At 34.1% G+C, this 27,044-nt stretch overlaps 1 protein-coding gene across 7 annotated transcripts in view; it reads right to left on the bottom strand.

Annotated features, from left to right (window-relative positions):
- The window catches only part of RUNDC3B (RUN domain containing 3B), a 179,554-nt gene that overhangs the window by 142,566 nt on the left and 9,944 nt on the right, over window positions 1-27,044 (bottom strand). For all 7 annotated transcript variants that reach the window (XM_009203506.3, XM_009203507.3, XM_009203510.3 and 4 more), the window contains exon 2: window positions 14,835-14,950. In XM_009203506.3, the coding sequence (XP_009201770.1) occupies window positions 14,835-14,950 (116 nt within the window). The remainder of the gene's footprint in view (window positions 1-14,834; window positions 14,951-27,044) is intronic.

Here is a 27,044-nt window from a genome sequence, read left to right as displayed (position 1 = left end):
TCACTGAATTTATTAATTCTAACCATGTTTTGGTATTTAGGGTCTTGTACATGTAAGATAATTTAATCTGCAAACAGAGATCATTGAACTTCTTACATTCTAACTTGCATACCTTTTATTTATTTTTCTTGCATAATTGCTTTAGCTAGGAGATCCAGAATGATGTTGAGTAGAAATCGTAGGAATGGACTCCCTTGTCATGTTCTTGATCTTATGAGAGCTTTCAGTTTTTTACCACTGAATGTGATGCTTACTGTGTGCTTGTTATATATGACCTTTATTATGTTGAGGTACATTACTTCTATACTTTAATTGTTGAGAATTTTTATTATGAAAGGATGTTAAATTTTGTGAAATGCTTTGCTAAGCTTCTTGAATCTATAAATTTGTCTTCCCCAAATCTAGGAACTTGTAGTTATTATTTTGTCAAATGTATTTTCTGTATTAATCTCTCCCTCCTCTCCTTCGAAGACTCCAAAGACACAAATTTATATATTTTGCTATAAATTTTAAATTTCTTCCTGTTCTGTTCTTCAGATTGGATCATTTCTACTGATTTACTTTAAAATTAATATACACATCTCTATCATCTCCATTCTGCTTTAGAGCCTCATCTGGTGAATGTTTTATTTCAGCCATTATACTTTTAAATTTCCATGGTTCTTCCTCAAGATTTTATTTCTGTACTCAGAATTTCCATTTTTCTATTCATTTCAAGAGTTACACCTTACATCATGGAGCAGAGTTATAAAGGCTGCTTTGATGTCTTTGCCTGATCATTCCAACATCTGGGTCATCTCACAATGAGCATCTTTATTCCTTTGAGAATTGATCACATTTTCCTGGTTCCCTGTAAGTAAAGTAATTTTGGTGTTACCCTAGATTCTATATTTTATTTTTTTAGAGATGGTATCTTGCTGTGTTGCCCAGGCTTGAGTGCAGCTGCTATTCCCAGGTACAATAACAGTGTACTACGGCCTTGAACTCCTGGCCTCAAGTGACCCTCCTGCCTCAGCTTCCTGGGTAGCTTGGACTACAGAAGTGTGCCACCATGTCTGGCTATCCTGTGTATTTTTAATTTAATATTATTTTAAAATGAATGACAGCATCTTTCCTCAAAGTGCACAGAGACTAGAAGATATAAATATGCAAGCCAATAGCTACAACACATTGATAAATGCTGTATAAAATGAATTGCATGCCTCCAAAATTCACATGTTGAAGTTCTATCCCCAATATATCTGTATTTCAAGATAGGTGCTATAAGGAGTTAATTAAGGTGAAATGAAGTATAAGGATGGGGCCTTGATCCAGTAGGATCATACAAAGAGACACCAGAGAGTGCTCATTCTCTGTCTCCATCAAGTAAGGACACGATGAGAAGATGATCGACCACCTACAAGCCAGAAAGAGAATGCTTGCCAGAAAGCAAATCAGCCAATATCTTGATCTTGGACTTCCCATCCTCCAGAACTGAGAAATAAATTTCTGTTACTTAAGCCTCTCAGTCTGTAGTATTTTGTTACAGTACTCTAAGAACACTTAGAGAGTTAGGTTATTATTGGACTTACTCTGCCTTGTCTAACATCCTAAGTTCAGTAAGATTTTTCAACAGTGGCTTTTAAAGGCAATAATGTGCAAAAGTATACAGCATTTTAAAAGATTAAAGATAGATAAAATCTATGATGTATCAGAAACATAGAGTAGAAAAATAATGGAAGTTTTCTTGAGAAATTTACTGAAAATAAAAATGTATACAAAGAAGAACACAGAATTCAATAATACGTAGAAGGGGCAGAAGAAACGCCAACTTTAGGGAAAGCTTAATACGTATTGACAAGATAGATGGAAATAGAAAACGGGAAGAATGCAGCAGAACTGGACAACGAGATGGTTAATTAATAGCATCAATGGGTAATAAACACAAGGAATAGATCTCATCATGTTTAAGTAGAAAAGAACCTTGTATTTACAATAAGATAAGAGGGATTAACAGACAAGAGAAAGAAAGGGCACCCAAACTGAAAAGGAAAAAGTCAAATTATCCTTGTTTGCAGATGATACAATCCTATATTTGGGATAACCTAAAGAATTCATCGAAAAGCTATTAGAACTGATAAACAAATTCAGTAAAGTTGCAGGATACAAAATCAGCACACAAAAAGTCAGCAGCTTTCCTATATGCCAACAGTGAACAATCTGAAAAAGAAATCAAGTACTACTATTTATAACTGCTATAAGTAAAATACCCAGAAATAAACTTTACCAAAGAAGTGAAAGATCTCTACAATGAAAACTATAGAACACTGATGCCAGAAATTTAAGAGGACACACAAAAAAATTGAAAGATATTCCATGTTAGTGAACTAGAAGACTATTGTTAAAATACCCATGCTACTCAAAGCAATATACAGATTCAATGAAATCCTTATCAAAATACCAATGATAGAGATGGTATCTTGCTGTGTTGCCCAGGCTTCAGTGCAGCTGCTATTCCCAGGTACAATAACAGTGTACTACTGCCTTGAACTCCTGGCCTCAAGTGGCCCTCCTGCCTCAGCTTCCTGGGTAGCTTGGACTACAGAAGTGTGCCACTATGCCCGGCTATCCTGTATATTTTTAATTTAATATTATTTTTAAAATGAATGACAGCATCTTTCCTCAAAGTGCACAGAGACTTTAAAATGAATATACACATTTTGTATTTCACAGAAATAGAAAAACCAATCCTAAAATTCATATGGAACCACAAAGACCCAGAATAGCCAAAGCTATCCTGAGCAAAAGGAACAAAACTGGAGAAATCACATTCCCTGACTTCAAAGTATACTACAGAGCTATTGTAATCAAAACACCATGGTACTGGCATAAAAAGAGATACATAGACCAATGGAACAGAATAGAGAATGCAGACATAAATCCATAAAATTACAGTTAACTCATTTTTGACAAAGATTCTGAAAATGTATATTGGGGAAGGGACAGTCTCTTCAATAAATGGTGCTGGGAAAACTGGTTATCCATATGCAGAAGAATGAAACTAGACCCCTCTCTCTCACTGTACACAAAAATCAAATCAAAATGGATTAAATACTTAAATCTAAAACCTGAACGTGTGAAATTATCAAAAGAAAACATTGTGGAAAGTCTCCCGGATATTGGACTGGGCAAGGATTTTTTGACTGACACCCCATAAGCACAGGGAATCAAAGTAAAAACAGACAAGTGAGATCATATCAAGTTAAAAAGCTTCTGCACTGTAAAGTAAACAATCAACAAAGTGAAGCAATAACCCACAGAATGGGAGAAAATATTTGCAGACTACTCATCTGACAAGGGATTAATAAGCAGAATATATAAGGAGCTCAAACAACTCTATAGGGAAAAAGCTAATAATTCAACTTAAAATGGGCAAAAGATCAGAATAGATATTTCTCAAAAGAAGACCTACAAATGGCAAACAGGTATATGAAAAGGTGCTCAAAATCACTGATCATCAGATAAGTTCAAATCAAAAGTACAATGATACATTATTTCACTCTGGTTAAAATGGCTTTTATCCAAAAGACAAGCAATGATGAATGCTGGTGAGCGTGTGGAGAAAAGAGAACGCTCATACACTGTTGGTGGGAATGTAAATTAGTACAGCCACTAGGGAGAAAAGTATAGAGGTTTCTCATAAAACTTAAACTACCATACGATCCAGCTATCCCACTGCTAGATATATACCCAAGAGAAAGAAAACCAGTATACTGAAGAGATAGCTGCACTCCAACGTTTATTGCAGCACTATTCACAATAGCTAAGACTTGGAAGAAACAGACAAATGAATAAAGAAAATGTGGTAAATATACACAAGGGAGTACTATTCAGCCATAAAAAATGAGATCCTGTCATTTGCAAAAACATGGATGGAACTGGAGGACATTATGTTAAGTGAAAAAAGACAGGTACAGAAAGACAAACTTTGCTCATTTTCACTTATTTGTGGGAACTAAAAATTAAAAACAGTTAAACTTATAAAGAGTAAAATAATGGTTACCAGAGGCTGGGGAGGGTAGAGAGGGTGGGGGGCAGTTAGTGGAGATGGTTAATGGAAACAAAAATATAGTTAGATAGAATTAATAAGATCTAGTATTTGATCACACAACAGGGTGACTACAGTTAGCAATAATCTATTGCACATTTAAAAATAACTAAAAGAGTATAATTGGATTGTTTGTAACGCAAAAAAATGAATGCTTGAAGTGATGGATACCCTACTTATGCTGATGTGATTATTACACATTGTGTGCCTGTATCAAAATATCTCATGTACCGCATAATATATACACCTACTACGTACCCGTAAAATTAAAAATTTTAAAAATGAAATCCATCAGAATAAAATCATTTAAAATATCTAATATCAATAAATAAAGCCAAAAAATGTAAATAACATTTGAAAAGATAATCAACAATTAAGAATACATCTTCTTCTCAAGATGGGACATTTATTAAAGTAACGATAAACTAGGCCCTTAAGTAAGACTTACAAATTTCAACAAAATCTCCCAAACAAACCAAATTCTGACTATAACTCAATTAACATAGAAGTAAATATGAAAAGGTAAAATCTCCCATTTTCAGAAACATAAAAAACTTCCGAATTACTCATAAGACAAAGAAATGAGCAGAACAAGTAGAAATTACTTAAAAACGAGTATTAATGAAAATATTACATTACTCAAGCATAAATATAGCCAAAGCAGTAGTTGGAGAAAAATTTGAAAATTAATCTGTTAAGAGTCCAACATAAACATAACAAAGCCAAAGAAGATATAACAGAGGAAACAATAATGCTATTAATATACATACATGATCAGCAAAGCCATAAATTAGTTATTTGAAAGACTAATAAAACAGATAAATCTCTGGCAATACTGGTTAACAAAAAAAGAAAAAAGAACTAATGATCATAAAATAAAAACAAAGAATTAAAAAAGTTTTAGATTTTACATCCCTTTAGAGAGCTTTAATTTTTAAAAACTATTCTGCTGAATTCATCTATTTTAAGTGTCACATTAAAGGAAATATTACAACTAGCTAGAGATTTAAAAATTGAGAGTATATGGGATAGAAGACATTGACAACTTTAAGGAGAACACAAAATAGAATAACATCAAAGAAATCAACAACCTGAATAGACCTGAAAGCATAAAGTGAATTAGTAGTTGAAGTGCATGTACACACACACATACACTCACCATTTGACCCAGAGAGTTTTTACTGGTAACTTCTACCTAATAGATGATTATTCAAAACTTATGCAAAATTCTCCCAAAGAATGAAAAAAAAGACAAAACACCTGCAATGCATTTTTTGAGGCTAGAATAACCTTGACAACAAAACCCAAACAAGCACAAAACAGACTAATTTTACTCATAAACACAGAACTCAAACTTCTAAAATGTTATTAAACCTAAATCCTAAAACTTGCAAAGTAGATTAAAACAATATATGAGGCTCAAGTTGGATTTATCCTAAGAATATTTAGGTGATTTAACATTAGAAAAACAATTGATGTAATTCTTCACATTAAAAAATAAAGGCAACTTCTGGGATAGAACAAAATTAAGTAGATGTATTTTCCTCTTGCTAAATACAACTAAAAACTCTGGCTATTTTATAAAAACAAACATTAAAAGATTCTGAAGGTGGAAATGAAAAGGAAGACTGGCTAGAAACCTCAGAACCCAGAGAATGACACAGCGGTAAGCTCCCTAGGTTTCTTTTTACCTCTTATACCCCGGACTGTGTGCTAGACAAATTAGCAAACTGTATCTACACTATAAATACAGGAACAACAAACTTGCTTTATCCTTCTCCTCTTGAGCGTTCTAAATTATCTTTGGTGGTGGAGAAAAAAAATTATAACACTGTCTAATGTGGTCCTATATGTATGTAGAGGAAATATGTAAAACAACTATGCTATACACATAGTGTCGAGTAAAGGGACACAAAGAAAGGTAAGATTTTTAAACTGCACACTGGAAAATGATACCAGTAGACTGTGATGTTATGTATCTATAACATAATACTGCAACCACTGAAAAATCTATACAAAGAGATACACTAAAAAACAATGTAAATAAAAATAGAATTCTAAAAAGTGTTCAAACAGCCCCCTAGAGGACAGAAAAAAGAAAACAGAGAAACCAAGAACAGGGGGAACAAACAGAAAACTAAAAGTAAAATGGAAAACCTAATGTATTTACCCATATTCTTGTTTACTGTATCCTTTCTTCCTTCCTGTTATTCCAAAGTTTTGTTGTTGTTGCTTGTTTGCTTTGAGACAGAGTCTCATTCTATTGCCCAGGCTGGATTGCAATGGCATGATGGCATGATCACAGCTCACTGCAGCCTCAACTTCCTGTGCTTAAGTGATCCTCCCACCTCAGCTGCCCAAATAGCTGGGACTCACAGACGCATATCACCATGTCTGGCTAATTTTTTGTATTTTTTGTAGAGACAGGGTTTTGCCATGTTGCCCAGGCTAGTCTTGAACTACTGAGCTCAAGTAATCTGTTTGTCTTAGCCTCCCAGCCTAAAGTTCTTTCTTTTATCATTTTCTTTCTGCTTAACGAACGTTCTTTGATCATTAATTGAGGGTAAGTCTGCTGGCAACAAATTTCCTTAGTTGTCTTTCCTGTGAGAAGGTCTTAATGTTTCCTTCATTGCTGAAGAATAATTCTGCTGTGTTGACAGTTATCTTTCAGCACTTGAAATATGTTGTACCACTTCCTCCTGGCCTCCATTGTTTCTGATCAGAAATCTACTGTCATTCAAATTGTTGTAGGCAAGTTGTCATTCTTCTCTATTTGCAACATTTTTTCTTTGTCTTTATTTATTGATTTAATTATCATGCCTTTGGCATGAATTTCTTCGCATTTTTCCTATTTGTGGTTTGCTCTGTTTCTTGAATCTGTATGCTTATGTCTCTTGCTAACTCTGGATAATTTTCAGCTGTTATTTGAGTACTTTTTCAGTCCCACCTTCTTTCTTCTCTCCCTCAAGAATTCTGACAGGTGTCATCTTTTGTTATTGTCCCACAGGTCCTTGAGGCTCTGTTCATTTTTTAACAAGTCTAATTTCTCTCTGTTGTTCAGATTAGGAAATTTCTATTGTTCTGTCTTTCAGTTCACTGGTTCTTTCCCCTGTAATTCCCATTTTCCTGTTGGGTCCATCCACTGAACTTTTTCAGTTTCATATTTTTTCAGCACCAAATTTCCATTTTGGTCTTCTTTATATCTGTCATTTCTTTGCTGTGGATTTCTACTTTTTCATTTCTTTCTCACATGTATTGCTCAAAGCATTTTAATCATGGATGCTTTAAAATCTTCGTCAGCGATTCTAACACCTCTGTCATCTCAGTGTTGACATCTATTGACTATCTTTTATTACACAATCTGAGATCTTCCTGGTTCTTGGTATGACAAGTGAGTTTCAATGGAAAGCTGGACATGTTCATATTATGTTATGAGACTCTGGATCTTATTTAAACCTTCTGTTTTAACTAGCTTTTTGTGACACTGCTCCCACAGGGTAAGGTGGGAGGGGAGCACTGCTTCATTACTGCCAAGTGGAGGATGAAGTTCATGTTTCCCAATGGGCTTCCACTGATACCAATAAGGGCATCCTCATTACTACCATGTGGGAGTTGGAGTCCAGGCTTCCCACATGGTTTCCACTGGCATGGTACTTGGGGTGGCCCCCTTACCACTGGGTGACAGTGAAAGACATAACTCTCTAACAGGCCTCTTCTGACCCTACCCCAGTATGGCCAGGAACCAGCACATTACTTTTAGATGATGATGGCAGCCTAGGCTCCCCAGTATGGTGTTTCATCAACATGGTGGGAAGGGGGGTGTTGGAGAAGAGAGAGAGAGTTTTTGACCAGCCAAGAGGGAAGAAATCTTATCTCTCTGGCCTTCTCTGATATCACCCTAACGGTGGTACTGGGACACTTTGTTATCACCTCAGGAGGGTAGAATTCTAAGCTTCCCATTCGGCCTTTTTTAAGAGTAGGTGGTACTACAGTTTTTTGTGTGTGATGTTTAGAGCAGATACTGCTGGAAAGTTTTCTGTCTTGCTAGGCTATTCTTTCTCTGGTCCTTTGGCTAGAGAGAATAGTATCTTGCTGAGAGGTTTTCATTGTTGTTGTTTTTTTCCCTTTGCCTGTTGCAATTTGAAAGTTCCTGGCTTATCCAACACCCAGTCTGGGATATATGAGGCAAAAAGTAAATCCAGGCAACCCACTACTGTGTCATTCCTAAGGTCCTAGTGTCCTTAACCAGTCTTTCTTCTACTCTCTACCTTTCAGAGTTTTCTTATGTTTGTTTTATGCATGATAGCCAGGATTTATTATTGTACTTTGTAAGAGAAACAGGGGAAAGTATGTCACGTTCATCTTCCCAGAGGTAGAAGTCTTCCTAAATTGCATTTCTTCCCACCCCCTGCCCATTTGATATAATAGAAGCTATGAATGAGAACAGGGATTTTTGTTTAATTCCCTATTGTATGCCTAGCACTTACAACAGTGGTAGGCATACAGTAGATACTTAATAAATATAGTTGAATAAATAAATGAAAAAAAATCATTTATAGTTGACCCATTACATTATATTTCTGAATGAGTAACTTGAAATTTAAGTAGCTTAGGGATGGATAAATAAGTTTAGAAGAAAAATAGTGGTGAAGTATAATACAACTGACAAGTTAAAAAATCAATTGATTTTCTTTTATAAATGAAATTAAATAATTAGGTTTTTTTTAAAAACTACCAATTAAGTCTATCAACTTACACTAAATCTAACTTTGTTTTGGAAAATGAATATCCTCTAACTTCTTTCTCTTCTTTATTCTAATTTTCCTCATCCCCTTTTCTCTTCCATTGCTTTCTCTTTCTTCTCCTTCTATCATTTTTTCTCAAGTGTTCACAACAAACCTTGATATTTTCTCTTTTCCTTAATATGTTCCCCTTTTCCAGTCACCCTGGGTAATGACCACATCCAGACTGGAATCTCTGCATCGTTCTAGTGCTCAGCTTTCTCCTACCCACAACCAACCAATCCCTGAGATTTATTAATACTACTAATGCATACTGTATTTCTAGCTTCACTGGTTAGTCTCTTCTTTCCTCTTTTTTCTTTGAATAAGCTTATAACTGTATTAATTTTTTCTTTTTAAAAATTATTTTACTAGCCGGGCGAGGTGGCGGGCGCCTGTAGTCCCAGCTACTCGGGAGGCTGAGGCAGGAGAATGGCGTAAACCCGGGAGGCGGAGCTTGCAGTGAGCTGAGATCCGGCCACTGCACTCCAGCCTGGGCAACAGAGCGAGACTCCGTCTCAAAAAAAAAAAAATAAATAAATAAAAAAAAAAAATAAAAAAAAAAATAAAAATTATTTTAAAATTTTTAAATTGACAAATATAAATTGTATATATGATGTACATGTTTTTAAATTTGTATACATTGTGGAATGGCTAAATTGTACTAATTAACAAATTAACATATGTATTACTTCACTTTCTTGGTCCATTTTTGTATTGCTATAACAATACCTGAAACTGGGTCATTTATAGCGAACTGAAATTTATTTCTCATAGTTCTAGAGGCTGGGAAGTCCAAGATCAAAGCATCAGCAGATTTGGGGTCTAGTGAGGGTCCTGTCTCTGCTTCCAAGGTGGTACCTTGAACACTGCATCCTCTAGAGTGAAGGAATGTTGTGTCTCCAAATGGCAGAAAGCAAAAATGGCAAAAAGGACAAACTCCTTCTGTCAAGCCCTTTTATAAAGGTATTAATCCATTCATGAGGGCTCTGCCCTTATGAGCTAAGAACACCTCCCAAAAAGCCCCACTTCCCAACACTGTTGGACAGGGTGTTAAGTTTCCAGCACATGAATTTGAGGGGACACATTTAAACCATAGCCCTCACGTACTTATCATTTTTTGGTGAGAACACTGAAAATACACTCTTTTAGGAATTTTCAAATATCTAATACACTTTAACTATAGTCACCATTTTGTACAATAGATCTCTTGAACTTATTCCTATTTAACTGAATTTTTATATCCTTTAACCAAAACATCTCTCTGATCCTTCTCCTTCCAGCACATGGTAACCATCATTCTACTCTCTACTTTCATGAGTTCAACTTTTTTAGATGCCATATATAAGGAAGTCATGCAGTATTTGTCTTTATGTATCTGGTTTATTTCACTCAACATAATGTCTTCTGGGTCATCCATGTTGTCACAAATGGCAGAATTTTCTTCCTCTTAAAAGCTGAAGAGTATTCCATTGTTTATATATGCAACTTGCTTTTTTTTTTTTTTTTTAAATAAACTCATCAGTAGACGGATAATTAGGTTGAGTCCTTATCTTGGCTAGTGTGAATAATCCTTCAATGAACATGGAAGGAGAGATAACTCTTCGAGACACTGAAGAGTTTCATTTCCTTGGCTATGTACCTAGAAGTGGATTGCTGGTTTACATGGTGGTTCTATTTTTATTTTTATTTACTCTAATCACATAGAAGACTAATGGCAGTTCTATTTTTAATTTTTTGAGGAACCTCCAGAATGTTTTCTGTAATGGCTGTTCTAAATTTACATTACTACTGCAAGGGTTCCCTTTTCTCCACAACTTCTCTAGCACTTGTTATCCTTTGGCTGTTTGATAATATGCATTCTAACGGGTATGAGGGCATATCTCACTATGGTTTTAATTTTCATTTATTTGCTGTAGAGTAATTTTGAGCACCTTTGTATATACCTGTTGGCCATTTGCATGTCTTATTGTGGGAATGTCTATTCAGGTTCTTTGCCTAAATCAGGCTATTTATTTTCTTACTATTGATTTGTTTGAGTTCCTTATATATTTTGGATATTAGCCCCTTATCCGGTGTGTGGTTTTTAAATATTTCTTCCCTTTTTGTAAACTGTCTCTTTACTCTGATGATGTAATTTAGTTTTATGTAATTCCACTTGTTTATTTTCCTTTAGTTGCCTGTGCTTGTGGTGTCAAATCCAAAAATGTCATCACCCAGACCAATGTCATGGAGTTTTTTCCCTATGTTTTCTTCTAGTAACTTTACAGTTGTAGTAGGTAGATCTTACATTTAAGTCTTTAATGCATTTTGAGTTGATTTTCTTCTATGGTGTGAAGGGTCTAATTTCATTCTTCTACGTGTGGCTAACCAGTTGTCTCAACACCATTTATTAAAGAGACTGTCCTTTCCCTAGTGTGTGTTTTGGCACTTTTGTTGAAAATTAATGGACCATAAATGCATGGATTTATTTGTGGGTTCTCTATTCTATTCTATTAGTTTATTCATCTGTTTTTATGCTAGCAACATCCTGTTTTAACTAATACAGCTTTGCAGTATATTTTGAAGTCAAGTATTTTGATGCCTCCAGTTTTGTTCTTTTTGCTCAAGATTTCTTTGGTTATTCAGGGTCTTTTGTGGTTCCATATGAATTTTCAAGACTGTCTTTTTTTTTCTGTGAAAAATGACCCTGAAATTTTGATAGAGATTTCAGTGAACATTTAGATTATGTTGGGTAGATTGTTAATACAAGTATTTTAACAATATCAATTTTTAAATCTATGAACACGTATATCTTTCCACTTATTTGTATTTTTATCTCTGAAGGGAATAAAGAGGGAAAAAATACTGCATTTATCCCCATCAAACTTCAGCTCAGGCAAACTAATTTAGAGAAATAAAATATAAGCTATAGTTCAATTTTTTAAAAGCCTCGGGATTTTACTCAGCCTCAATTTCAATGTGAACCAGAAGTCTATGTAAACTTAAATTCTGACTAATACTAGCCTATCTGAAGCTTTACTCAGCTCTGAGAACTGGATTTTTAAGAGCAATACTAACAAATCAGTGGTAAGCCAGAAAACTAAGACTGTGGTGGTTCCAGAAAATTACAGAAACTAGGGATACCTTACCTGGGAGAAAGAAAAGAGGGAACTTGGGAAAAGATTATAAAATAGCTATATTTTAATATTTGTTAGTAGTAGGCTCACATTTGAAAGAAAGCAGCAGAAAAAAGATCAAAGTACAATATGATAGGTTGGTTTCATATACATAAGAATTTTCAAATAATCTAACCTGTCCAATAATGTGATGGACTGCTTTACTTAGTTCTCAGAGATCAGAAGTGTTAAGGCAAAGACAGTATGTACCCCTGTTAGAAATACTGTTGAGCAGATTGCTTCAGCAGGAAAGAGGCTAGAATACAGTAGTGCTTCTCAGTCTATGATCCTCTGAGCTACCTGAAGTGGTACTACGGAGTTCTGAATAGGTTGCAATTGTTGCTGAGCAGGCAAAATGCCTAACTTCTCCATCCTGGCTTCAACAAAATGTTCTACATATATATCTAGCTTTTGCAGTGGCTTTTATTAGGAGTGGTAGGGTTAGGGTGGAAGGAAGTATTATGCTTTAAATAAATCAATAAAAGTTCAAAAATTACTGAAGGACCTGAACGAAGATCTCTTTCAATTCTAATATTATCATTAATTCCTATTTCTCAGCTATATCCTAGGAAAGTAAGATCAACATCTTATTGACAGATTACTGCAAATAAGATTAATGTATATAATTTTAAAAGCCTCCTTTTCTTCAGTAATGGGGCTTTTAGAGTGAAACAACTGTCTCAGCTCTTCACTTTGCCCGTATCATCACAGCCTATACTGTGTCTGGGGAAGATTTTATCTTTCTCTGGAAAAGTTTAATGTTGAAAACAAATGTCCTTTTACTTCAAAAACAAGCAGTAGTTGTAGAAAAGTAGATCTTAGAAACACACAAAGTTATAAAATTTTAATTTGTACTTCTATAAAGGAAAACACTGGAAAAATTAGTTGCTATATAACTAAATCATAAGTGAAGAGTGTACTATCAAAATAATCATATGATTTATCCAAAAGTAAAAGCAATTTGTTATATATTAAAATACCAAAAATAGGAAGTAATATATGAAAGTCCCAGATGCTTGCATCTTTAAAATACCTCATCTCAAAAGTTACACATTATTTTGTAATTCCTTATATATATATACACACATACACACGTATATAAATCAGTGACCATATGAGTCGATTTACAGAAATTTTTAAATTATCTTACCTAGCTTAAAAAAGTAACACAAATCTTACTGTATCAGATTTCTTACTATATCTTAGTCACACAAGTAGAATTCTTATTCATAATTCAACTGGGGATTCTATTTTCATTATAGTATTATTCAGAAATAACATTAATGGATTTAATTATTCAGAAATAATTCTGAAGGTGTGTGATCTATATTTTGCTGATATACAACTCAGAAGACGGCAGACTGGTGTGCCGGAGGCATCCACTTACACAGTAGTGACTCTGCCCAACCACTTGGCATGGGAGTCTCAACATAGCCTTATTGTTCATTTGCTATTGATAGTTCTCTATTGATAGTTTTTTGTGAGAGAATCATATGCTAAAAGGTATACCAGATCAGGGGCATTAGGTTTTAAGGTAAAATTCTCACGAACATCAAGGTACATCAGAGTCTGTTCTATTCCATATACTTTTTAGTCAGGCATTATTTATAAATTTATGCATAAAATTTAAAAATATGATCATCACACAATATAGTATCTAATAATATCTCAAAATACTTCCATATCCTTTGATTTTATAAAAATTTTATTTTCTTATAAAAGGTAACATCAGTGACAGAAAATTTAGGAAACATGGAACAGCAAAAATGAGAAAAAAATAACCCTTTTAAAATGCAAAACAACCAAATTTAACAGAAAAAAGTGTTAGTAATTTTAGGAACCCCATTTTAAATTGCAGAGGGATAAATGAATTTTTTCTCCGATGTAGTTTAAATTCAATCCTTTGCTCTGGGCCCACAGTACTGCTCAACTCATTTAAACACTTATACTAAAACCTGGATGCTTTCAGCATCAAAAAGTACAGAATAGAATTAATCTTCATATCACACCTGAGAGTCTCATAAGTTATGCTACCAAAGCAAGTTACTACTACTGATGTGAAACTATATCATTAAGATTGTAAAGATAATAAAAAACTTAAGTGAAAATATCTGATGATCAAGTTTGCTTTAGGAAGACCAGATAATGGGATTAATGTGATAAGGTTAGTACTTATTGTTACTAAGATTTATACTACACAATACTTCTTGATTTTTAGCAACTATATTTTATAGATCTTTTTAATTTAAAAAATCTAAAATTCAGAGAGAATATAGCTCCCATGTTCCCCTTTAAATTGTTAAGAGAATTATATTTCTAATGTAAGTATACTTTTTGATTTAAGAAAACCAAAGCCAAGCATGTCTCTTACATACCTCTTTTTTAACCTACTATCTGCTAAAATATTTACAAAGATACTTGTTTAAGAAAGTAGATGCTAAACAAATAAACATTATGCCTGGAATGCTTCTTTGTAAATTGATTAAAACACCATCAAGTAACCTTCAGGATGGGCTTCCTTTCAATTTAAGCTTTTATTTTAATTACTTATGGAAAGCCACTTTTCTCCTTGTATGTGGCAATTAACACAACATTTTCAATGCATCCCACAAATAGGTGTAAATCTGAGAACAGAGGCTCTTTTGTAGTCACGCAGGCCAACAGATTTGACATTCTGATATCAGGTTTATGTTTCTCACATTGTAGAATGTTGGCTATCTAAGTCACACAGACTGTATGATTTCTAAAATTTCAAGCTTATCATAAAGACAGCTAGTGGGAGAATAAATAGTACATTAGTGCTTTTACCTTTTAGCCGGTGGCTTAAAATCTGTTCCAAAATAGCTGCAAAATTGTTAAATTCAGGAGAAGAATCATCAATTGTCTCAAAGCAAGACCGATCAATCAGGGTCTTCACAGAAAACCTATGAAAAAAAGATTATTGTTGCTTTTAGGCAGAGTTGATTAATTCCCTAAGTATGAAAAAAATGGGAGGAAGGCAATTTGGGGAAAACTTGTAAAAATATTTTATAAGAATATAACTTCTGAAAACCCCATTTATTCAAATTTATTCTGTAAATGGAAATTTTTACAGAAAGAGGAGTCTTTTTATTATTTCCTATCTCCTCTGGTCAGAATGTTTGTGTACTCCCAAAATTCATATGTTGATACCTAATCCCCAGAGCAATAGTATTAAGGGTTAGAGTCTTTGAGAAGTGGTTAGATAATGGGGGCAGAGCTTTCATGTACAGAATTAGTACTCTTATAAAAGAGGCCTGAGGGAGCTTGTTTGCCTCTTCTGCCATGTAAGGGCACACAGAAGGTGTCATCTATGAGGAATGGGCTCTCACCAGACACTCAATCTGATGGTGCCCCAATTTTGGCCTTCCCAGCCTGCAGAACTGTGAGCAGTAAGTTTCTGTTGTTTATAAATTACCCGGTTTAAGGTAATTTGTTAAAGCAGCCTGAAAGGACTAAGAGAGTATCTATTGACAAAACTAAGACTTAGAAATAGCTAATTGTCCCCATTAAAAACAAAATGTGACCTAACTAAATTAACTCCAAAATACTCAAAAACAATACTACTACTTGTAAGGAATTTGAGCTGTAGACTCAAATGCTTTTGAGAGCTTCTGAGCACAAAACAGAATAAAATAGAATGTGAGTATTAATGAGAAGAATACATCTGTATTAGTCTGTTCTCACACTGCTAATAAAGACTTACCTGAGACTGAGTAATTTATAAAGGAAAGAGATTTAATTGACTCACATTTCCACATGGCTGGGAGGCCTCACAATCATGGTGGAAGATAAAGGAAGAATAAAGGGTTGTCTTACATGGCAGCAGGCAAGAAAGCATGTGTAGGGGAACTCCCCTTTATAAAACTATCAAATCTCGTGAGACTTACTACCACAAGAACAGCATGGGAAAGGCCCGCCCCCATGATTCAATTACCTACCACTGGGTCTCTCCCATGACACATGGGAATTATGGGAGTTACAATTCAAGATGAGATTTGGATGAGGTCACAGACAAACCATTTCAACATCCAAAGTTTTTATGAGCTTATAAATAGCAAAACCTGCAAATCTGTAAAGTGTACTATATTTTTCCTTATCAGAATGTTCTTTGTCTGTATTTTTGACTATCAAAAATCAATGTATTTTCCAAGTCTCAACTCAAATGTCATCTTCTCAATGGAGAATTATCCACCTGCATATTCCTAGCACAAACTAACATTTTATTTGTATTTATTTCCCTTAAGAGACAACTATGATTTATCTTACTGCTATCATTTGTTTTCCATCTTTATCTTATTAGAACACAATTTCTTCAGGCAGATACATGCTTTCTGAACGATGTATCTCCCTCAGCACCTAGGACAATGCTTTGAACACTGTACTCAGTGGGTACCTGTTGATTTATTTGTAAGCTCTATTTTGAAAGAATAGCAAAGAAATGTTTAAACGTCCTATCACGGCAAGACCCAACATATAGTTTATGAGTTTTAACATGTGTAGATTCATATAATCACCATCAAAATCAGGGTACAAAATAGTCCTGTCACCTCAAACAACTTCCTCATGCTCTTTACAGTCATACCCTATAAAGGATGGTATATGAGAGCCTAAGACAGTGGGGAATCAAGATGATAAGGGGAGCTATTAAATAATTGGAAATAAAAACTATAAAGAAGATAAAAGAGTACAGGCTTTTTTTCAGGTTTTACTCTTGATAGTTATGTTATTCAATCAGGACAGAAAATACAGGAGACAGGCATAAAGGGAAATATAGAAAGATTTGGGTTATATCTAGTATTTACCATACTAGAAATTGAACTAAAAGATTTTAAATACAGGCAGTCCTCACTTAGCACAGCAGTACAGGACCATAACAATAACTCTGCAAGTTGAAACCATGCAAAATCATCTTTATAATTAAAAATTATAATTTTCCTGTGGCCTTTATAAATTTTTGTCAAAACATTAAAAACTTTCTTACAACCGGTTACATAGGGAAATGAAAAATAGTAAAACAGATTTATTTAGTACACTATACTTTAAAACATTAGAAACATTGAGAATTCAAGTGTTCTACTTCTTTGTAACAAACTTATGAAGAGTAGTCTGAACAGTGCTTGCCTCATTCTTCTCATTTAGTGTAACTTAAGATACAGCGTAAGCCTCTTTTTCTGTCTTTTTGCAAACTGCCATATTTCTCGAACTAGCTTCCAATATGTTTTCCTTTACACTTTCAATGCTGTGAAATACCTCTGAGAAGCCCTTTAATGTGAAGTGTTCTGTCGGTGTCACTTCCTCTGGGACATTTTCATCCTTTCTGTTGCAACCACTTTCTTCATTTTTTTTTTTTAAATTATACTTTATGTCCTAGGGTACATGTGCACAATGTGCAGGTCTGGTACATATGTATACATGTGCCATGTTGGTGTGCTGCACCCATTAACTCATCATTTACATTAGGTGTATCTCCTAATGCTATCCCTCCCCCCTCCCCCCGCCCCACAACAGGCCCTGGTCTGTGATGTTCCCCTTCCTGTGTCCAAGTGTTCACATTGTTCAATTCCCACCTATGAGTGAGAACATGCAGCGTTTGGTTTTCTGTTCTTGTGATAGTTTGCTGAGAATGATGGTTTCCAGCTGCATCCATGCCCCTACAATATTCAACATTCTTTCCTCATTTTCACATCAACATTTGCCTCCACTAAGTTTCCTTGGCTGTATATGTAGATTCTCTTAAATAGGAGAAATGTGCACATTCCCATGATCAACAATTTATTCTGTAACTCCCTTTATATTCATGCAAATCTCACTTTAAGCATTATCATTTTCCATTCTTTTTTCTTTGAGACGGAGTCTCGCTCTGTCGCCCAGGCTGGAGTGCAATGCTGCAATCTCAGCTCACTGTAAGCTCCGCCTCACCAGTTCACACCATTCTCCTGCCTCAGCCTCCTAAGTAGCTGGCACTACAGGTGCCCACCACCAAGCCCAGCTAATTTTTTGTATTTTTTTAGTAGAGCCAGGGTTTCACCATGTTAGCCAGGATGGTCCTGATCTCCTAACCTCGTGATCTGCCTGCCTTGACCTCCCAAAGTGCTGGGATTACAGGCGTGAGCCACCACACCCAGCTATCATTTTCCATTTCTTTTCTGTACTTTCATCTCTGTAAATTGGCCAATTCACTGTTTTTGATTATCCATTTTCAGATGCATAGGGACCAATCCTAGGCAGACTTTGAAAGAAGTGATATTACTGGTGTCTGATTATGATGTGTATTTGTTAGTTACATAGTGGTTTGTGGACTAGAGAGCCAGTGGCAAAATGTGTATTTTATGCAACTACTCACAGCTGAGTTACAGCGGTAATTCAAATTGAAACCATGTTACTAGGTAGGATTGATGTTACTTAACTAAATTATGAAATACTGGAACCATGCAAAGTAAGAACTGCCTGTATTTATTTACTAATTATAAACAAAATAAATTCATTACATGCTACATAAAAATATTTTTATGAAAATTGCATTTTCCAAAAGAAAAACATAGCAAGAATAGCACTGTTTACATGTTTGCAAATATCTTTAATGTGTTTAATATAAGACAATTAGATTATATTACTACTTTTTTTATTCAAGCTATTATAATAGTACACATTACGTAGCATCTGGAAAACTCCAGCATACACTTGTTAGAAAATGGGAATTTTTAATAAAAAAGACAAAGAAAATGACAATAATAATAACAACAAAAGAGAATGGGAATTTTAAAAGGCAAATAATGTGAATAGTTAAGAAAATAATTTTGACCTTGTGGACCTCTGAAAGCATCCGGGTCCAGAAGTACACTTTCAGAAATGCCACCCTATGGTATTCTTGGTGTGTAATGAAATAACTCTCCTATGAAACTCGAATGATACAAATTATACACCATTATATATCTTTGGGATAATTGAGAATATAATCACTCAAATAATTTTCAGTCTTCTTTGGTTCAGAAGAATAATCCTGATTGAGAAATGCTGAGACAGATTAATGTTCGACTACACAGTATTATCTACAACAGCAACTGGAGATCAATGGAGTAAATTATCATGCAATAACGAGAAACAACATATAGAAAGTAATACAGATAAAATTAGTTTCTTGTACCTAAAGGATAGTCAAGTTAGATAAATGCCATATGTAACACATACTAAATGGATAGAAACAAAAAGATAAAGAGAAACCAGATTTAAAAGGGACTTGAGAACTTTTATTTTCTATGTCCATCTCAGTGACAATACATGAGAATAATGCTGCCAATCCTTGGCAAATTTTTAATAAGAATAATCAGTACAATGTGTAGGAAAAGGAAATGAGAAATGTTTCTAAAATGAATAAATAAAAAGCATACAATCTCCACCTCTACCTTTCACCTGAATAGAAGGAAATTTCTGAATGCTTTTCTCTAATCTTCATTCAGTAGAATGGAATAAGAAAGTTAACTCTGCAACCAGATTGCTCAAGGAAGGAATAACCTACTGCTTGTAAAAATTACGCCATTTAAGATAGTAATGCACCTCCATAAAAAAAACCGAAATTTATATTTGAAAACAAAATTAACAAAGTACTTAAATCATCAAAGATAAAAATCTAGGTTAGAACTCAATTTCCACCTTTAACAGTCAGATAAGATTTTAGTCACTATTGTTCTCCAGGAATAACACTAAATTACCTAACAAACTATTTACTTTGTAAAATGTAGAGGGAAGAAAAAGCCATGGTTATTAGTTCATATATTTTCATATCAAGAGACATATATGGATCAATCAGTAGTCAACAAAATGCACAAATATTTTTCTATTTACAAATATTATTCTATTTTCTAGGAATGTTACCAGGTTACATTCTTACAGAAGATACTGTGTCATAAAAACATAAAATGTCAAATATCAGAGCACTGCATTACTTGAAACTCAACAGCTAACTAAAAACTAAAGTAAAAGCAAAGTCCAAATAGCCCAAAGCATATCCTTAGACACAATTTCTATGATTTTCAAGCATAAAGACATTTAAGGGTGAGAAAGCATTACAAAAATTTCTATTATATCAAAGTCAGTAATGAAGAAAAATAATGTTTTCCAGCTTTGCTTCATCATTCACATCCTGCTCTCCTCCCTCCAACACAACCCAGAATTTCAGAAGGCAAATCAATCCCTTAGAGTCTATGCTTCACTTTCAGCTAACCGACTCTTCCCACTCAATACTCACTTCTCTAAAATCATATAGCTAGTCATGAGTATATGCCAGAGTAATGAGGATCTGTCCTCCATAACACAGTAACTAAGATGTGCTATAAAAATCAAACCTGTAAAAAGAATTTTAATATATCTAAGAAATATCACACAGATGCTGAGCTATTTCCTGATAATGATGACATTAATATTAGTCATCTGTTTCCTAAAATGGAACGATTTTTGAATCATGAAATGACAATTTGATGAATGTCTAAAAATATCAAATCAAGTCTAAGTAACAGCTTTTACATAAAAATTAAAAATCAAAAGTTTACATAAAAGAGACTTACAATTAAGATTTTGAAATGCAGTTTCTGAAAAGTCTCTATTTAAAAAGATTCTCTTTCCCACCTTCAAAGTCCAAGGAAATTTTTGTTAGCTTAGAAATAAGAAAGAATGGGCCGGGTATGGTGGCTCAAGCCTGTAATCCCTGCACTTTGGGAGGCCGAGGCAGGTGGATAACCTGAGGTCAGGAGTTCAAGACCTGCCTGGCCAACATGATGAAACCCCGTCTCTACCAAAAATAAAAAAAATTAGCTGGGCGTGGTGGCGCATGCCTGTAATCCCAGTTACTCAGGAGGCTGAGATAGGAGAATCACTTGAATCCAGGAGGTGAAGGTTGCAGTGAGCCAAGATCATGCCACTGCACTCCGGCCTGAGCAACAAGAGCAAAACTCCGTCTCAAACAACCAACAAAAAAAGAATGATTGTGACTAAAACCTTAAAACCTAAGAAAGCATGAACTACCTTTTTCCCTTTGTCAACATAGCAAGAGAAATGAGAGTTACCGAAACTGTTTAAAACATATTAATTACATCCACATTACATTAATTCCTTCCATAGTTCATAGATTTGTAACATAATTATAATTAAAAATAATTTAAAACTTTTAAATGTGAGGACAAATCAAAAATAATTTTCTTAAATGTCTATAGTTTTTATTAGAAATTATTTTTACAGTGAAAATTCATTTTTAATAATGTTCTGCATTAATAATATATATATCCATATATACACAGAGAGAATAAGTAGGAAAAAATTATATTCCTATCCCTTTACGACAAGCATATATTATTTGGCCATTTATCAAATATGCTTCAGAAAAAAATAAATATTCAAATAAAATAGATTTTCTTATTATACCATGCTATATCCCTTTACATGGAATTATATCTGAAGATAACTAATGTACATGAAAACATCTAGAATCATCACATTTCAAAACTTAAAAGGGCTCACAAAGGTTAAAGTCACTAATAAGAGTGATGTTTTTAATAGAACGTAAGTATCCAAAATAGGAGACAGAGAACTCTCCACTATTTCAAACCAAATTTACAATATTCCTTATTATATGCCATTGCTTTTAGTAGTCTCTAACAGAGGGGTGAGGTAATTATCCTCTGCCATTAAAATAACAGTCAGCATCAATGATCAACAAGAAGATGGCTTCCAAGAGAGATGACATGATCCACACCAAACATAATGTAAGCAGTGACTATAGGTGATAATAAGCACAATACCCAGAGATATCTGTTCACTGGAAGACCTATTTGCTCTCTTATATTTTACATCACAAACACAAAAGAATGTTTCTCAATCAACAGTTTGCAGGTCTGGGCACGGTGGCTCATGCCTGTAATCCCAACACTTTGGGAGGCCAAGGCAGGTGGATCATCTGAGGTCACAAGTTTGAGACCAGCCTGGCCAACATAGTGAAACCCCACCTCTACTAAAAATACAAAAGTCAGCCAGGTGTGGTGGTGCACACTTGTAGTCCCAGCTACTCAGGAGGCTGAGGCAGAAGAATCACTTGAACCTGGGAAGAAGAGATTGCAGTGAGCCGAGATGGTGCCAACTGCACTTCAGCCTGGGTGAAAGAGCAGAAACAAAGAAACAAACAAAAAAAGTAATTTCCCTTCTTTTTTCAAATATTATGAAACTTACAAATTCTCGGCCGGGCACAGTGGCTCACGCCTGTAACCCTAGCACTTTGGGAGGCCGAGGCAGGCAGATTGCCTGAGCTCAGGAGTTTGAGACTAGCCTGGGAAACATGGTGAAATTCCGTCTCTACTAAAATAAAAAATAAAAAAATAAAAAATTAGCTGGGCATGGTGGCATGCACCTGTAGTCCCAACTACCAGGGAGGCTGAGGCAGGAAAATTGCTTGAACCTGGGAGGCAGAGGTTGCAGTGAGCCCAGATTATGCCACTGCACTCCAGCCTGGCAACAGAGCGAGACTCCCTGCCCCCAACCCACAAACAAACAAAAAAAAGAATTCTCAAACATCATGTGTATTTTCCTCTTTATTTTCTAATATAATTTTAATCTATTTAAAATATTTTATAATGAGAAAAAATACCTTTCACATATCCTTTAAGAAGAGGTCTACAGACTGTTGTCCACAAGCCTAATGCAACTAGTTGCATGTTTTTGTAAATAAACTTTTATTGGAACCAAAAAATGTTCCAACCATCCTCCCTGAAATTTGTACCCTGAAACATGAAACTCTCTTTGTGATATTTTATTATTTCAAAAAAATTTTACCCAACGTAAAAATCAACTTTATAGGAAGAAAGCAGCGCCAGGTGTGGTGGCTCACACCTGTAATCCCAACACTTTGCAAAGCTGAGGCCACAGCGATGGCTTGAGGTCAGGAGTTTGAGCAACAAAGCGAGACCCTATCTCTATAAAGAAATTTAAAAATTAGCCAGGCATGGTGGAAATAGGCTGTTATTCTAAGCAACTCAGAAGGCTGAGGCAAGAGGATAACTTGAACCCAGGAATTCAAGGTTACAGTGGGCTATGGTCATGCGTCTGCACTCCAGCCTAGGTAACAGAGCAAGACCCTGTCTCTAAAAAGGAAAATTTTAAAAATTAAATAAAAAGACAGATGTGTATTTAAAATATTTTCTCAATCTGTACTGTCAAAATTTATTTTAAAAGAGAATTGCTAATCTAGACACTTAAGGATGGAAATACTGTATTATTAACATCTTGTATTGCTATATAAGCAGACTGATAACAGCAGATTGCCAAACATAAAAAATAACGTTAGAAGTACACTCTTAAAATAAAAAAGACAAAACTTTCCAAAAAGATTCATCTAAAATTAGTAAGTTATCAAACCAAGAAAACTTCCTATCTTAAAATAAATTGATTTAACCTCATATGAAAGAACTCCCAAATAAAATTATTCTAATAAAGAACACTTTATATACTTGGATTACATATCCCTTGGGAATCCAATTGTTCTTTACACAAGAACAAATGAAAACATTCAAATAGAGTACTTTAACATAAGTGAGCTTTCTAGTAAGCTAGACATTAAAAGCAGCAATAGAACAATACGAAGAACAGAAAAAAACCATAACATATAGTGTTCATGGTTTATCAACACTAGAATGCTAAGAAAATGAAAGTTCCCAGTTTTTGTCTATGCAAACACACACATCAGCTGACTTGTATCACGGACAATCAAGACAGCACAGTATTAAAAATATATATATGTTTTGAAACCAGATATATTTGGGTTTGAATTGTGGCCATGTTATCCTTAACTATAAAATAAATCTAATTTAAATAAAAATTATTATAATTAAAATTTCCATTATTAGTCATAAAGGCTGAATCTAATATTTTTCCTCCAAAAAGCATATTGGCCATGTATAAATTAAATATATTTTCTTATCATGTTAAGACATAGATGTTTTGTGGTAGATTTATTAAAATTTTAAATCATTATTAGTATTAATTTTGAGATTAGACCTGAAATATAACAGAAGATTTGGTTCTGTAAATACTAAGATTTAAAAATCACAAAATCTAATGTTAAATACGAATCTTTGGGGGATATTGTTTTCCTGACCTCCTCTAAAGACAATCACCATCACTGGAGATAATAGACAATAAATCATTTTACCTAGCTAAAACAACAAAATGTATGCATTACATCCACTTTCTATCTTTCATAAAATATTTTCAAAACAGTATGTATTTTGGAGGATTTGTTTTTGAACGTGCAATCTAGTGTCAGAGTGAAAGAGGAAGGCGGGGAAGAAGAGCTCTTTCATTTAATGCACATTCAGCTGTCGGCCAGCTTTCGGTAAACAGTAGTTACTGTGATTGTTTACTGTCGCCCCCAAATCAGAGTGCATTTTGTTGTTTTGGCTTGTTGGAGGAAGGGTGCTAGAAAATATACCAAATCTAAGTTGAAAATCCTGAAAGGCCAGGAGCAAACTGTAGGTTGTTCAAGACTAACCATGGTTAAAACCCAGTCTGGATTCAGCACAGTCCCTGACTGGATGAAAGCAATCAGCTACTTACTGTATCTCTGGAGGAAGATGAACACTAGTAAGCAAAGTGGGCATTAACCTACACTATTGGCCATGGGTACTAGTAAACTGTTGGTGATACCTTTCTAAAATTGAGTGGTGCATTCCATCTGTTTACTCCACTGTGGTCTATTTCTATTGTATACTATGTTCTTATGAATACTTTGACACATAATAGTTGACAAAAGGGTAAACATGATAGTACTAAAAGAACAACAAAAGTATTAAAGAACTTAATAAATATTATGTGGCATTCAATAACATTCCAGATGTGACAAAAGATAGGACTACATGACAAAGAAAGGAGTAAGAGAGAGAAAAAACAGACCATAAAAGAAGATAAAAAGATAATTCAAAATTCTAAATTAATAAGAACTTTAAGATAAATGTGATTAACATGTTCAACAGACTAAAAGAAATGAAGGACATAGGTAAAAAGATAGGTTTTTAAAATCAGAGGGTTAGAGTCTGTTTTTAAAAATCAAATAAAAATTCTAGGACTACCTGAAATTAAAAACTCATTCAATGGATTAAACAGTAGAATAGACACAGCATAAGACATAATTAATAAACTAGAAAAGAAGTCAATAGAAAACATACAAGCTGAAGCATAAAGAGAAACAAGAATAGAAACCATGGGAAAGAATATGAATCAAGTGAGGCCTGGTAAATTTTAACACAATGTAATTGGAGTGTAAAAAGATAATGGAGACACACGTGGTGACTGATGCCTGTCATCCCAACACTTTTAGAGGCTGAGGCAGGAGGACCGCCTGAGGCCAGCAGTTCGAGACCAGCCTGGGCAACATCGCGAGATCCTGTATTTACAAATTAAAAAAAAAAAAAATGGCTGGGTGTGGTGGTGCATGTCTGCAGTCCTAGTTACTCAGGAGGCTGAGTATGTTTTAGGATGAGGGGGAATAAATGGTTCTAACACTACTGAAAAAGCAGTAAAAGTTACAATTTGCATTAGACTGTAATAAATCAAAGGTAACTGCCAGAAGAATAGAAATATATATAAACATATATAAAGAAATGGAATATATGACTCACAAGTTCACAAAGTAAAAAACTGGAATCATGAAATAAATGGAACTATAAAAATATTAATATTTAAGATGGCAAGAAAAGAGAAAAAAGCAAACATACAAGGAACAGTAAGATAGCTATAAATCTGAATATAATACTAATAACATTAATTAAAATGGGCTAAATAACTAAAATACTAAGGCTATCAGACTAGATAAAATGCAAAATTCAATTCTATCTTACCTACAAGGACACTCTAAATATAACAGCCCAGAAACAGCAAAAGTGAAAGTAAAAGATGGAAAAAGAGACATCATATGAACATTAATAAAAGAAAGCTATTATAACTGTATTAATAGCAGATAAAACAGACTTTAAGGTAGTAGCACTGTTAGAGATAATGAGGGACATTTCATGATGAAAATGAATCAAACTACTAGGAAGAGACCACAATTCTAAATCGCCATAAAACTAGTAATAAAACAAAATATTTATAGTAAAAATGACAAAACTAAAAGGAGAAACAAAAATCTACAGTCATAGGGGTAGACTTTAACACATCTCTCTCAATACTAAATAGTATACAAAAAAACAAGTAAGAATACAGAGGATATGAACAAGGCAATTAAAACACTAACTTAACTGACATATATAAATCGTGCAACCAACAATGACACAATACACATTATTTCCAAAAGCATATGAAATATACGTTGAAAGTAACCATATACTGCATCATAAAGCAAGCATCGACAAATTTCAAAAGCTTGAAATCTTTCAGAATATGTTCTCTGCACAACAGATTCATTTGAAATCAACAAATAAAAGATAACTAAAAAATCAACTGTTTGAAAGTTAGACAGATTTTTAAATAAACAGGAGTCGACAGAGAAAATTAACAAAGTCCTAACATGAGTCAACAGAGAAAATCAACAAAGTCAAACGCTGTTTTTTGAAAAAGTTGGTAAAATTAATAAATGCCTAGCAAAATAAATGGGGAAAATGGAGATTATAATATCACGAAAGAAAAATGGGAAATCACTACAGATCTTTCAAATAATAAAAAGACATTAAGAGGATATTAAGAAAAGTCTTAGCAAAAAAAAAAAAAAAAAAAAATTGACAATATAAATGAAATAGGTATGGTCCATGAAAAACCTACTGAAACTCATACCGGAAGACACAGGAAATCTGAATTGTTCAGTATTTATTAAATGAATTGATTCCATTACTAAATGATTTCCCACAAAGACAATTTGCGGTTCACATTGCTTCCCTGGTGAATTCTTCCAAATGTTTAAGAAAGAAATAATATCAGTCTTACACAAACTGTTCTACAGAACAGGGGAGGGAAATACACACACAC

The sequence above is a fragment of the Papio anubis genome, chromosome 4 (assembly GCF_008728515.1).
Source record: "Papio anubis isolate 15944 chromosome 4, Panubis1.0, whole genome shotgun sequence".
NCBI lineage: Eukaryota > Metazoa > Chordata > Mammalia > Primates > Cercopithecidae > Papio > Papio anubis.
The sequence above is the reverse complement of the archived record's forward strand: the minus strand, read 5'-3'. Positions and strand labels throughout refer to the sequence as shown.